The 15,418-nt window shown below is 45.8% G+C and overlaps 2 protein-coding genes across 2 annotated transcripts in view; one reads left to right on the top strand and one right to left on the bottom strand.

Annotated features, from left to right (window-relative positions):
* RAMP1 (receptor activity modifying protein 1) overlaps nt 1-2,827 on the top strand; it is a 31,310-nt gene extending 28,483 nt beyond the window's left edge. Inside the window, exon 3 of the mRNA XM_054380918.1 lies at nt 2,572-2,827. Coding sequence (XP_054236893.1) covers nt 2,572-2,827 — 256 coding nt within the window. The remainder of the gene's footprint in view (nt 1-2,571) is intronic.
* A 3,728-nt stretch (nt 2,828-6,555) lies between these two features.
* Nucleotides 6,556-15,418, bottom strand: part of UBE2F (ubiquitin conjugating enzyme E2 F (putative)) — an 84,269-nt gene continuing 75,406 nt past the window's right edge. The window contains exon 10 of the mRNA XM_054381056.1: nt 6,556-7,388. Within this exon, the coding sequence (XP_054237031.1) occupies nt 7,338-7,388 (51 nt within the window). The 3' untranslated portion in view covers nt 6,556-7,337. The remainder of the gene's footprint in view (nt 7,389-15,418) is intronic.

The following is a 15,418-nucleotide window of genomic DNA, read 5'->3' as shown; positions in this document are numbered from 1 at the left end:
CCACCCTGCTTCTGCTGAGGGCACAATCCCACTCAGAGCACGTGGGGTTAATGAGCAACTGTGCCCACAATGCCACCCTGCTCCTGCTGAGGGCACAATCCCACTCAGAGCAGGGTGGCTTTAACGAAGACAGGGAATATGAAAACAAAACCGGACAGATTTGGGGTATCTTCAGTCACAGCTACAGACCCCCCTCAGCCCCATCAGGGCTTCCATCCATGTCTGGACAGACAATGGTAGCCCCATGGCCACCTCCTTGCTTGGGGGAGCTGTAGGCACTCTCCTCAACTCCATCCTCTCCCCAGCTGGTGCACACAGAGCCTTCGGAGCGCTGAATTACGGCTGCTGCCTCAGTGCAAAGTGTAATTACAATTTATCCTCATTTGCTGACACCACTTTGCTTTGGCCACTTGCACATCTTCACGTATCCTGACATGAGCAGCTATTTATCAGCACGAAAGCACACTCGCAGCCAGGGCAGGGCTGTACGGCCCTTCAACTTTAAAAATAGCTTTGATTCGCTCCTCCATTAACTCTTTCGCTCTGTCTCCGGAAGATCCTTCAGCACCCGAGCGCTCCCAAGGCTGCTGATGAAGGGGAAATGGTAATTTTGCACATCGGGATGCTGAGCAGAAGCTGCTTTCCGTAGCTCCAGGCGCCCCGGTAATTAAATCAGCGGACTCCGCAGGGGCTCTCTCCGGCGCTGCCGTGTGTCGACGTGCACGGCACGGCACGGCACGGCACGGCAGCCGCCCGCCCGCAAGACTGGCTAATGAGATGCAGAGAGGCTGCGGCGAGGACCTGGGAAGCTGCTTAGAAAATATTTCTTCCCCCCAGGCGGGTTTTTAATTGAACGGTCAGGTTTTGATTTGCTTTGCTTTTCTAGGATTAATTGTAATTGGGATGGGGGGGGAAATGAATTTTTTTTCCGTATGCATAGCCAAATTTAAACCAGGACTTGAAGCTCGTGGTAGCAACTCTTCTTCTAAAGGGTGGCTGGTTGGACCAGCAGAGGGGCTGTGCTCTCTCTGTGGTGTCTCTTGCTCAGGGCTGCTCCTTGTTTTCCAAATGTTTGATAAAACAAAACAAAAGAAATGGACTTGCTGGTCATTGCGTGGTGGTCCTGCAGACCTACAAAGCAGATTGGAGGTTAGAAAAGAAGTTGTTCACCATGAGGGTGGTGAGACACTAGAACAGGTTGCCCAGGAAGATGGTGGAAGTCCCATCCCTAGAAGTTTTTAAGGCCAGGCTGGATGGGGCTCTGAGCAACCTGATCTAGTGTGCCTATGGTGGGGGGGTGGGGGGGGAAGGTTGGAACTAGATGATCCTTGAGGTCCCTTCCAACCCTGACGATTTTATGATTTTAAAGCAGGGTACTGCGGATTGATGAGCCCCACAAGAAATATCCCCACACTCACCCCATTTTTAGACAATTAAAGTAATTTTGAATAGATTCAACATAGTTATTTCTCTTCTCTTTTGGATGAACCCACACAAGCTAAAGGAGAGGGCCTCAAAGGCCAACAGCCAGGGGAGGTGCTCCATAGCCCAGAATGGGTTTCCTGAAGATCTTTGCCTAAAGGTGTCAGAGGGTTACATGGGTCCAACTGGTATTTTTCTAATAGCAGCAACCCAGCCATGAAATCCTGCAAAAAGCCCACAACCAAAACCAAACAAAACTTAGATCTGTTTGGTTTTGGTTTGGTTTGTTTTTCCTGTAAATATTATTGCTATTGTACTTCTGTAAATGAAACCTTCTTGTGCTTTTGGCTGTGGGTGAGCACTTAAAAGTGTGATTAAAGAAGCAAAACCTCATGGGTATTAAAAACAATATATTATTTTTATACCTGTCTACCTACAATCTCAGAAAAAAAAAAAAAGTACCTGAAAAAATTCAAGTGACTACAATGACAATCTCAAACAGAGCCTCCAATATGCACACCTATAATAGAACCATAGAATTGTTTAGGTTGGAAAAAGACCTTTAAGATAGAAACTGTCTAATTTTTATATTCTATTTTAAATATATAAATATGTATTATACAGAAACATTTATATATCTATAAAATATATCTTATTATATATTATAATATATAATAGATGATAGATAGTATATAATGGGGCAGTTTAGTCTTGAGAAGACTGAGAGGGGATCTGATCACTGTGTATAAATATCTGAGGGGTGGGTGTCAAGTGGAGAGGGCCAAGCTCTTTTCGGTGGTACTCAGTAGTACGACAAGAAACAACAGGTGCAAGCTTGAACATAGAAGATTTCATGTCCACATGAGGAGGAACTTCTTTACAGTGAGGGTGACAGAGCACTGGAACAGGCTGCCCAGAGAGGTTGTGGAGTCTCCTTCTCTGGAGCCTTTCAGAACCCACCTGGATGCATTCCTGTGCGGACTACTCTAAGTGATCCTGCTCTGGCGTGGGGGTTGGATTCCATGATCTCTTGAGGTCCCTTCCAAACTTTAATGTACTGTGACACAATTTTAATCTTATACAGGGTGGCATGCTCGTGGCTGGTTGCTGGTCCCTGATGTCACCACGGTGCCTTTGTCTGTGTTGCAGCACCTACGGGGAGCTGACGAACTGCACGGCACTGATCGCTGAGAGGCTCGACTGCTACTGGCCCAACCGCTTGGTGGATGAGTTCTTCGTGGCTGTCCACAAGCAGTACTTCAGGAACTGCTCCCCCTCCGGCCGGGCGCTGCACGACCCTCCCAACAGCATCCTCTGCCCCTTCATCCTGCTGCCTGTCCTTGTCACCCTGCTGATGACCGCGCTGGTGGTGTGGAGGAGCAAACGCAGTGAGGGCATCGTGTAGGGACATCCTGCCACCAATGCAGGGGTGGGATGGGGGGACCACCCCCTCAGAACATGCCTGTTTTTATTGGGAAACCCTGGCAGAGGGGCATCCTGTGCTGGAAGCAGAAACACTGCCACCACTCCTCCTTCACCTGGTGCTGTGGCACACCGCACACGTGCCTCTTGCCCAGCAGTTTCCAAACGAATCCATTGAAAACAGGGCTGCTTGGCGAGGCCCTCATGGGCTGCCTTGGTGGCAGGAAGCCCTCTCAGGTTACTGGGGAGCACAGATCACCCCAGGCAGCGGCACTGCCACATCTCTTGCTCAGCCTTTGCCAGCTGGTTCCCTGCCAGCACCCACCCCCCGCATTGCGTGCCAAAAGAGGAAAAATTCTAAAGAAAAAAGAAGAAACAGAAGAAAAGAGGGTGGGGAGGGTGAAATCCTGCTGGCCCTGCAATGCTGGCCTGGCACTGGGAAGTGCCAGTGGGTGTACCCACAAAGTTGGTGGGTCTGGGACACGAAACCGCCACAGCTTCCCCTTCCTGTGTTCTTATTTTTTTTTTCCATACCAGGAAAGGCATCTTCTCCCCGTGGCCCCCTGCACAAGGAGGAGGCCTGCAGGGGGTGGGTTTTGCCCAGGTGATGGGAAGCAATGGATGAAAGTCAGCAGTGGCACCAGTGGTGGCCTTGGCAGTGCCCTGGGACTATGAAGCAAGGGGAATAAGTTGCTTTTCCTGCCTAAATAAATACAGAAATATACCAGGTGCCTGTCTCTGGTGCAAAGCATCAGTGCTCTGGGGTTCAACTGGATTGAGGGGGCTTCACCAAATGGTCCCCCATGATCCCAGAGGGCTCCCCAGCAGTGCTGACCCCCATGCCATGGGCAACCTTTGGGGTGCTATTGGAAGTCCCAGGGGTGGGTTTGGGAGGGCTGAGTGGGATCTGCCCCTCTGAAGCAGCAGGGTCACTGGAGGGTGGTCCTCATGTGGGTGGGCCGGTCAGAGGTCCAGGCAGGGGGAAGGAGCAGGGTCAGTTCCCCAGGGGGAGACTGCAACACCTGGAATGTGAGGAAATGACCCCCTGGCCCTGCCACTTGTCTCCATCATCCCTGGTTGCTTCAGAGCATTCCAGACCCTCTTCACTGCTTTGCTGGATCAGGAAGGGGTCCCCTGGGGAGACCTGGCCACTGTTCCCTTTGGCCCTTGTATTTCCTCAGAACCCCCAAAATTGCACACGCTGGGACCAAGCCAGGCTGGGCTACCCTGTCCCAACTCCTGTTGCCCTTCTGGGATGCTGCAGAACTTTTTATTTTCTGCCATTTAATACTTGGGGGCTTTTTTTCAAGGGCAGTTGAACAATTAAGAAAATAAATAATCAGCATTATTTGATGGAGAGCATCCTGGGCTGTGGAATCTACAGTCTTGGCAGGAAGGAAGAGCTGAAGAGACTTTTCTGGAAGTTGGTTACCCATCTAGGATAAAAATAAATATATAAAAAAAAAACAGACAAAACCAACAAACTCACAAGAAAAAAAATCAGTAATTGTTGCAAAAGCTGCCCAAAATTTACAAGAGCTGATTCACACACAAGTGGTATTTGCTGATGAGCCTCCATCTACTGACCAGCACTAGGGAAAGGTGACACTTTGTGGGCACTTAGGATGGTTTGCCTTGTGCCACCTGGATACTGGGCCAGATATTAGGAAATAATTCTTCACTGAAAGAGTTATCAAATGTTGGAGTGGTCTGCCCAGAGCAGTAGTGGAGTCATCATCCCTGGGGGTGTTCAAGGGGCGGTGGACTTCGTGCTTGGGGATGTGGTTTAGTGTTGACCCTTCAGTGCTGGGTGGAAGGTTCTTTGATTGCAGGGGGTCCACAGGGGTGAAGGATGGAGATAAGCTCCCTGTCAGACTGCTGTAGGAGTATTTTGGCCATGTTTTGTGCAGTGAAGCGTGCTGGGACACCCCAGCTTAGTGATTCAGTGAGAGGCAGAAATTGAAGGTGGCTGGAAGGAGTATGGGCTAGTTGCATCTGCACAAATACACATAAAGACATAAAATTACATATAAATATATACATACATATATATATATAAAGCTCCTTGTCAAGGAAAAAATAATTTGGTTTATTTTCCTGGACCATGGGGTCTTCAAGAATGAGGATCAGGTGGAACATTGTCCTTCCCCTGTGTATTCTGGATGGAAAGAATCTGATGCTCAGACCTTCTTCTACAGTATTTAGTAGTACCAAACTTTTAATACTCCACTCATTTCCTTTCGGTAAGCAAAAATAAAGTGAAGGAATTATACAGCAGGACTGCAGTGGGAGGTAGACTTGGCTTGGATAATTGCATCCCTACTTCTGTGCTCACAGGAGCTGATGGTGCCCCAAACCTGCTGCTCTCCCCCCACAGCTGCTGCTGGCTCTTTGCAGCAGTACCCTGCATTTTCTCAGCCCTGGGCACATGTGCAGTGGCTTCCAGGCAACAGCAGGGAGCCAGGAAACAAGGACTTTGGCCCCTTCTGCTGAAGGATGGAAGGTGACCTGGTACCAGGGTGCCACTACAGTAAGGAGGGCTCACCATTGTTACAGCAAACTGGTGCAGCATTTTCAGACAAAAGAGAATCCTTTCATTCAGTAGGCACAAAAGGGACCTATCTTCCAACTTTACCATTTTTGTTTTGTTCCTCACCTTCCCTGATGCTACTGTTTTGGCAGCAAATATCTGGCCCCAGAGGCGCCTGCTTAAAACAATCTGGTGCTGCATGGTCACTTTATATAGGCACAGTGACAATGCTGCCTGAAGCTGAAGCTCATGACAAGGCTCTCCCACATGCATTTAGTTTCCCTGCTTTCCTAGACCTCCAGAAATGTCAATGGGACTCTCTGAAGCTGTCAGGGAAGACTTAAGCTCAGTGCAGCCTTGCTTGTTAAAATTTACAACCCATCTCTGCCCCACTAATGAGATAATTTTGATTTCCTCCAGTGCCTGCAGAGGAACAGCAGGAAAGAATGAAGCTTAACCAGGTGGAGGGGGATAAAAAACCCCAGAGCCCCTACCAAGCGTTACACATACACTTGCTGCGTATGAAACCACACGAACGTTTATTTCTATGGTTCATCTATTTATAAAAGCTTGAATCAGTTCCATGACACCACCTCTGTGTGATCCCACGAGCAAAATGTGTTTCAGACTCCAAAGCTATGCTGATACCCTGGCTGGGCAGCCCCAGGCATTGCCGGGGTCAGCAGGCAAGCAGCGGGGGGAGCTCTGGAACACGACAGGCAGCAGACGACTTCTGACGGCATTGAGGCTGGAGTGATTCCTGAGGTACATGCTACTCTCTTCTGAGGGATCTCTGCTTGCACAGACTACGTGTTTGATACACAGCTACTCACAGAAAAGGCAATTACAGCATCATACCCTTTCAAACTGCCAAAAAAGCCAGGTGAGACGAGTGGCAAGCAGAGGGTGCAGAACAGCCTGGCTGTTCTCAGCTGCGCTATTAGTCATTCGCTTTCAGTGCAGGAGTTTGAAGAACACAATTAGGTGTTCTCCAGCTAATGGTGCTTGAATTTACTTCCATCAGATCAAACAGCATCTGATGCTCCCTCACCACATCCAGAGCAGAAAGCTAAAGGCAGATTTCTTACCGTAAAAAGAAAAAACTCCCTTTCATTAAATCTTCACAGAAATATATAATATATATATATATAATTTTACTAATACTACACATTTACTTAAGTTACAGATTAGCCTGCATCTCTTTTAACTACTTCACACAGCGAATAGGAACAACAACAAAAAAAAAGTACTGCAGCTCAAACAGGAGCTGAAAATAACAAGGTAAAATAAAAAAAAAAAACAACAAACAAACCACAAACCCAAAGAAGTAGTACTTACATCAAATATTGGCCAGAATTTCAATAGCAGAAGTAGAACTTGATTAAGCAAGGTGCTTTCTGGCAAGCTCTGCACCTTAGCTGATGACTCTGGGACAAAGCTTCTATTGTCTCTGCTCATCAAAGGCAACAGTTTTGTCATTTGGGTCACAGGAGACCATTTTATTGCCAACTGGAAGTGTTCCAAAAACCACAGCCACCTTTTCCTCTTTGGGGGTTTTGTTGTTTGGGTTGGTTTTGTTGTTTTGTTTTTCCTTCCTCCCCCCCTCCAAACTAGGCAAGAGTTTTTTTAAAAAGAAAAAAAAAAAAGTGTAATTACAATTTCAATAGGGATTTCTTTTACCTTCTCAAGCATCTCTCATCAACAGGATATACAGTACAGTTCAGAAGAGTAAACATTTTTAAATGTAAGCAAACAACTTTTTCAACCAACATACACAATTTCTTGCTGTATTTATGCTGAACTCTCCTTTTAACATGGACAAGTTATGAAGTTAGTTTTCTTCTTCAGTACAACATGGACACAGGACTAGTACAATCCGGGCTGGTTTTGTTGCTGTTGCTGTTGTAGAAGTCAAGGACAACTCTAGTGTGGAAGCCATGGTCCTGCCATCCATCTCCCTTCATCATCTTGCATAGCGCTTAATGTAATCTTCAACTTTATTCCGAAAGTCCTCCTGGAGGAAAGCAGAGGCAGAATTACCCTAAGCAGGTCAGAGAGGGACTCAGGTAGCACTACAGCAGTGGTGGAACCCCACATTAGCAGTGGTAGGGTCAAATTCCCGTCAAACAAAAGGCCTGCTGCTCTCCTGAGGTTCCCAAGGTGGTGTCTGAGAACCGAGGCAACAGCTCGAGCCTGTGCAAGGAGATGTCCATGCTCTGCTGGGGATCTCCTCTGGGCACTGAACCGAACATCTTTGTGTGCCATCACCAGCTATCACTGCAGGTACCAACAAGACTCTGTATGCTGGGTCTGTGGTACCAGGTGTCCAGATCTCAGCATGGCAAAGATGTGGCCTTTGGAGAAGGAAGGGAAGCTGGCTTTACTGGGTAAACAAAGAAAGGCTGTGGCAGGAGCTGCTACAAAAGCTGCAAGCTCTGAGGCAGCTCTGTCCCGAACGCCCATCCTGGCCTGCCCCTGTAGCTGCACGCTATCGCAGCTAGCACAAAGCTAAGACATCATCAGCCACAGAATCACAGAATGGTCACCTCTGGAGGGGACCCTGGGGATCATCTAAGCCCAACGTCCTTGCTAAAGCAGGGTCACCTAGAGCAGGTTGCACGGCGTGGCAATGTCCAGGCAGGGTTTGTCATTTGTTACAGTCTAGAGAATCAGAAGTTCATTATCCAAGTCACTCATTTGTTAAAGTGGTTCAGAGGGAACAGGCTTCTACACCTGTAGCATTCCATAGAAAACCTACAGGATTGCTGCATAATCTCTGTAGCTATGGAAAAAGCACACATTTCTGGCAGCTTATCTTTAGAAACCACAGAGATGCTGAAAGAAAGACATTCTGACATACTTTCCTCATTTGATCCTTGTCCAAGGCAGGATGTCAGACAGATGCTACTTTCCTCTAATGTTATTCTGACTCTGAACTTTGCCTTGTGTGCTTACAGCCTGTTATTAAATATAGAATCATAGAATCACTCAGGCTGGAAAAGACCTTTAAGACTGAGTCCAACCATTAACCTAACACTGCCAAGTCCACTGCTAAACCATGTCCCTAAGCACCACATCTACACATCTTTTAAATACCTTCAGGGATGATGATTCAGCCAGGCAGCCTGTTCCAGTACTTGACAACTCTTTCGGCGAAGAAATTTTTTCTAATGTCCAATCTAAACCTCCCCTGGCACAACTCAAGGCTGTTTCCTCTTGTTCTGTCACTTGTTACTGGGGTGAACCAACCAAACTCCACTTCACTACAATCTCTTTTCAGGTAGTTGTAGGGAGAAAGGTCTCCCCTCAGCCTCCTTTTCTCCAGCCTAAATGACCCCAGCTCTCTCAGCTGCTCCTCATAGGACTTTTTCTCTAGACCCTTCACCAGCTTTATTGGCTTTTTCTGGCCCTGTGGTACTCTGTTCAACACTAACAGATTAAGTGGTCCATGCTCCAGATTCAAGTAGGGGGGTTACAGTAAAGTGCTTCTTGGTTTCCAGCTCCCAGTTTTCTGTGCTGGCTTGAATATAGAAATACCAACAGATAGACACACCAGATGAAGAGGTTTTGAAAACAGCAGAGCTGCTTGGAGAGCAGGGGCCATGGAAGCACTGAAACCCTCTGCTTACCAAGCCAAGTGTCTGCTTTGATTAGAAAGGGCACAAAGTCTGCTGTAGCCTGGGGGCTGTCAGCAGGGCACACTCCTGCTCTAATCAACTTAACTCCTCTGTTCCAGGTTTCAGGTTTGCTGATACATAAAGCAATGCCCTTTAAATGCATACTGAGTGTCCTGGTCAGTCCACTCAGCAAAGAGCTATGTTAAATGAAGTTAAATGAGCAGCAGTTCCTGCCCCCCCCCTAAACAATGTCTGCTTATTGTCCAAGGACTTCAGTCCTGGGTCTTCTTAACTGTTTTTTGACAACAGTAGGTAAGAGGTGAGCACTGCAATATCCACCATGCCCGTGTGCTAACACTGCTAAGAAGTTCTGAAGAGAAGGGAGGACTAGCTTTGAACTGTGAAGCTTGTTTTAAAACTGGGGAAGGGTCAGGGGGAACTGTCTTCCCTTGCAGAGGCATGTAGTTAACCCACCCTGGAATCTGAAATACATGGCAAGACACCTAAAATGGAAACAGAAATCATCAAAGCTGTCTGTTCCCTCAGTTAAATGTACCCATTTCTATCTTGTCTACACCAGTTCTGTGCTTCCTTTACTAAAAAACATTTGGATTTCCCCCATGTCCTGATCAATCTTTATCTGTATACTGCTACTAAAACTTCTGCTAGACATCACAGGAAAAGCAGCAGTAGATCCTTTTTGCTATAGCTAGCCTTGCAATACAGCAGTATGTCCTTGGCCTCAACAGCGTGCTTCACTCAAACACTTCCTGACAAGCTACCTTCACACAGTGGTTTGGTTTTCTGCCATTGACTTTTTCCAACAGAGAAAATACAAAGGTTATCTCATGGTTAAAGTCTCAAATCAAAGGAAGAAAAAAGAAGCATCAAAGAAGAACTATGAACCATCAGAAACACTGTCTTTGATTTTGTTTTCCAGCTGATCAGGTGCATCACAGAGATGTCCCTGAACTCTATGTACACTGCTCTGAATCTCAAAGAAGTTTAAAACACAATTTAAGGCCAAAAATATCATAGCTGTGGAAATAAAAATATAACTGCACTTCAGGGAAAAAACACCCACCACTAAAGGCTCTTCTTCAGAGAGGTACAGATCTGTGTTTTGGAAGAAATAAAAGCAGAGAGCAAAAATTACAAGCACCCATTACAGGAAATCACTGCAAGATGCCAGACATTTCGGCATCAGGCAGTAGGAGCCCAGGTGCAGAGAGCAGCCCGGCAAAGATGAACAGAAACCACTTCTTCAGGGCTGCAGAAATCCCTTTTCTCCTTAGAGACAGGCTGCTTGTGATTCTGAGGAGAAAGGAGCAGCTATTTTGGTACACTATGGCATCTGCTAAAAGCAATATTCTGTGAAGCGACTTTTTAACTCTGCTGCAAGCACACCCATCCCCACACTCATGCAGCCACACATGAAATCTGCTAAGAAGCTAACACTACAGAGCTATTGCCATCTTCATTTTAAATAAGATTTCAGATACCAGGCAACTTCAATCCACAGATGAAAGTTATGATTGCCAAGTGTCACATTAAAGTGTCACTGGGAACACCTGTTAGAGTAGTTCCTGGATCTCAGGCTGCCTCAGGTAACCTCTAAGTACCTCAAGTCTGTTAAAATACCAGCCAGACAAAGGAAAAGCGACCCTTTGAATTTGTTTTCAGCTCTCACACATTGTGGCCTATGTTGATATAAATTAGAACAATTACTCATGATGGCAGCCCCACACTGGAAACCTCTCACTTACTGGTTGAGGTGGATGTTCTGAGTTAGGGACTGATGGCTCGCAGCAGCAACACTCACTGTCAGCCTGTTTTGGGACACTACAACATCAGAGTACGTGGGTCACAGCCTTGCACCTGATAAATGAAGCCTTTTAGACTCCTCATGTTACTGGGTATAGAGGTAAACAGAAGGCAGGTAGCTCCACAAAGGCAGAAAGACCCACCTCAGCAACACTGTCCATCTTTTAGAATAACCAAACTGGTGACACTTCCCAGTAGTTTCTTGCTGGCTTTGCAACCACTCAAGGTCACCAAACAAATTAACCAAGGGCTTGACTGTGTGTTATTTCCTACTCTTATTTCTTTGAAAGATGTCACTATAGGAAACTGGGCTCAGAAATACCACTGCACATGCAGTAGGGCTTAATGCATCTTCACTGAGAGCAGCACAGGATGGACAGCTAACAGCATCCTCCACTTTTTCACCCACACCTTTACAAGGTTTTCAAATGGGAAGATGAGCTCCTAGCAGTGACTTAACAGAAGCAGGACCTCTGTGAAGAAGGAAAGCTCCAGAAACCCAGGCTGTCACTTAGAGTGACGTGCCAGATGAAGGAACTGACAGCGTTGGCAAGAATTTATTAACGTGGTACTTGCTGCCTGTGAACCTGGTTGCTGAACAGGAGGTTCTCATCCCATAGCTGTAATGCTCCATCTTCACAGGCCATATGGCTTAATAGCTCCTGATTAACAGGGGGCACATTTCTATGTGCACATCTGTGTATGTGCAGTACTGGATAATCAGAAGTGAAAACAATTAATCAGAGCAACATGTATTCTGCATTATAAAAGAGACACATTCCCTGCTAGGAATGCTAAGGGAAAAAGAAGGGACTCATTCCGTGGGGAATGGAGCTGAGACATGGATGCTGTGTGGAAGCAGCTGTTACCAAGCAGTAGATGCCTGCCCTGCCACTCTCTGTGATCCAAAGTGGTGCACTTTACCCTCTATAACTTCCCATCAAGGGCAGATGCTATGAGTCAAGACTACCAGAGAGATGGGCAAGAAGGCAGCTTGTGACAAACACCTATTGTTTTTCATAAGACCCAAAGCTACCCACTCAAATGGAGCTTCTTTCTCTGATCCTTTCTGTGGGTGACTCTGAGGAACTGTACCCAGCCCTGAGACTGTATGAGTGACCTGAGCCCCAACCATCGCCAAGACAGACATCAATGAGGAAGAAAAGCACATCAAGTCCCATGGTGCTGATGCTAAGAAGAGAGAAGGGTAGGGCAGGGTTTGCTGCTAGAAACCCCCCACCAAAGCAGTTCGTGTCAATGACCATTTATGCTCATACCAGAACACTCATCTAGCTGATGGTGGTGGCTGTGTTGCCCTGTGGGGCTCCTGTCATGTCCCTCTGGACCTGGATCACGCTCCACTGCTGGCTTGGCCAGACGCACAGCCGCCTCTGTGATGAAGTAATTTCCTATGCCAAGCCCAAGACTGATGAAGGTTGACTGTTACCATGACATTTTACTATTGATACTGTAACACCTGAAAAACTTCACCATGAACAGCTCAGTCAGCCTTTAAGCCCTGACAGGCCATCAGTGAGTCCTGGAAATACCACCTGGAAGAGCTTTTCAGAGGGAAAATCCCATCTTAAATTACCATCATTTGCCTGTCAGCAACCTCACGGTGCAGCATTTCTTCCACGGATTCCAAGACAAAAGACAGATGGAGTAAGAGACTGGTAAAGCTGACCTTGACTTCTCTGGAGACGTGCTGGGTGATGGGGAGGCTTGGGTTGGTTTTCTATCTGGGAGTGGCACCTGCAGCCTCACTGAGTTAAGGGAGAGGTCTGTTCCTGGTGCTAAGCCAGGAGAGATGCCTCCTCCATGCACAACGGTGACAAGATTTAGGGACCTCAGTTAGGCACTGGCCTCACATGCAGTGTGGGAGACTGCAGTTCAGACAGTGCCAGTGTTCCCTTAGCACAAAGGCCACCGTGCCACAGGGCACAGTAACAGGACTGACAGTGCCAGTCTCAGATCATACCGTCGAACGGATGCCTTCCCCACACGTTTTGAAGAATAAAAACTGGGAATAGGAAACTAATACAAATGTAAACAAGACAAAACCATCATACCTCTAAGCATACTCCAGGAAGAGCACAGCAGGTCCTCTCACAGCTCCAGCTAGAGGTTAAGAGGCACAGACAAGCACAGATAGAGCTCCACAGGGACTGAGGGCCTAACCACTCAGCCCACACATCACTCCTATAGCTGCACCTGTGCTATCCCAGTCCTCACCCTTGATAAGCAAGACTCTTGTGGAACTGCAGCTTTGAAGGTGCTCGGTTCCCAAATCCACGTGTGACAAAAAGCCATCTAAAAAGGGAGAGTTTATACAGTTCTGGAGCAGACCCAAAACAGCTTTGCCTGGATCTGCCAGGAGGTGAGAAGGAGAGAAGAGCAATACATGAGTACCCCTGTGGGAAGCATTTTCTGCATGAGAAATGCTGGTCAAATCACTGCTTCATTTGATGAAAATCATATGGGGTCAATCAATTGAAAGGAAATTCAAAATCCATCAGGGGATGAAGAGTATGGAGTACAAGCCATGGCATATTTCACATCACCACCTGAAAACTGAGTCAGACCACACACCATAAAGTTAAACCTACATCCCACTGAACTTCTCCTGGGTGTGTTTCTGTACTTAAACAAAGAAGTTTAACAACCTTAAAGTGTGTGTGTGCATATATATCTATATATGCCTTAGTAAAAACTCTGACCAAAGACTCCAAACAACTGATTTCATGCTTTTCATTTGTACTGCATGTTCCTACCAAACAGCGTGATGTGTGCAACGATTTGCACGAAGTAGCTTTAGATTAACATAAAACCAAACCTGACTGGTGTAAAACAATTCACTTCAGTCTCAACTTGTGAGCTGCTTATCTTAAAAACATGCCACTCTGAAATGGGGTGAAAAAAGTATAGCAGATCAGAGGAAGCTGTTACTACATGACATTTCATGTGGAAGGAACAACCAACCTCAGCATCTGGCTAAAGCAGGAATTTATCACAAATTCTCTCTCTTTGAAGAGCACTTGGAAGAGGATCTATAGACAATTATGGAAACCAAAGGAAAATTGCTGCCCCAAAACTGCAGAAGAGAATCATGGTCTGCAATTTGTTAAAACCTATTGAGGCATGCACTCAAAGAACTGGGCACCTTCTTGAAAACTGTTTAACCTCATTTGACTTCTTAAAGAGAAGACTCTTTTCCCAACCATTTATACTGCACTGAGCTGTACTGATGAACTGCTTGTTTATTATATTAAGCTTTTAACTTGAAAAAGAAAGATCTGCTCAGTTATCCAAAGCAAACACCATACTTCTCTGTGACAGCTACCAGAAAACTTTGGAAAAGTTGTAATGGAAACTTTACCCCAATAATCTTTTCTCATTCATTTAAAACCAAAGTATACCTAAGAATTACATAATTAAAAAACAAAACAGCACAGATTTGGCTCATTGTGTTTAATACATTCACTACTGGTAGCACTTCACACATGTGGCAAGATTTTCCTTCTTCCTACTCAAAATATTGACTTAGGTTTCTGTCCTCAAACACAGTAGAGACCAGATACTATTCCCCACATTTTAGGGGGCTGTGCTCACAAGGTCCAAGGCCACACTGACCAGTCCCTGCAGCAAAATGCACAGTGTACCTGTCCCTTGATCATGACTACAACCACCTGATACTGTGACAATCTCTGATCCCAACTGCACATTGTTCAGATCTATAATTCTGTAGAATTCAAACGGAGACCAAAAAAAGATCACAAAAATACTCACTTGCTCCTCTGCCCTTCCCTTCTTTGTGTTAAAGAAACGGTGAAATGATAATAATAATTTTAAAAACACTATTTTATCAGAACACTATTTGAATCTGAAGTTTATCACCAAGATCAAATTCCAAACAATTTCTGTCAGGACCTTACATGCAGTTTTAGTTAAAGCATGTTTAGTAAAGGCATCTTCATAGCTCCAGGAACATGACATCACTCAGTTCCAGCCAAAGCTTCAGGAGAAGGTTATAATAACCAGATAGATTTACCCATTACCCCCAGGGAAAGTATGTAAAGCAACCTTTTCTTTCTCTTCTATCTTACAGGAAATAAAGAGCATTCACACCCATCAACCCCCACACACCCACTCCCACTTTAAAAGGAGCTGAATGAAACCTTCGGGTAATACAAAAATCTGAGGGATGAGGTGTTTTTCCAATTCATGTTCCTGTCTTGCTATCATTTCCCAGGCACTGTTTTATTTAGCTTGGCCTTTACATCACCTGAAGAACTTTCTAAACTCTGTAATTAAATTTTAGTTCTATGGAGAGTGGGGGAGATGTCTCTCACAGGCTCCCGAGTCTAGGCAGTGCAGTTGAAACTGCATCGATTTTTGTGACCTATGTTCTCTCCACCAGATTTTAAACACCGTTTCTAGACATCAAGCAATTCTGATTTTGCAGAATGATGAGAAGATGTCTTTGGTTGCTAAGTCCTAAGGGGAAAACATGATAGAAATTTTACCGCAGGGGAAAAAAAATAAAACCAAAAAATAACAGAAAACCAACCAACCAACCAAAAAACACCACTGCTGTTTTTAC

The sequence above is a fragment of the Indicator indicator genome, chromosome 5, assembly GCF_027791375.1.
Source record: "Indicator indicator isolate 239-I01 chromosome 5, UM_Iind_1.1, whole genome shotgun sequence".
Taxonomy (NCBI): Eukaryota; Metazoa; Chordata; class Aves; order Piciformes; family Indicatoridae; genus Indicator; species Indicator indicator.
Note: the sequence above shows the minus strand (reverse complement) of the source record. Positions and strands in the feature narration are given on the sequence as shown.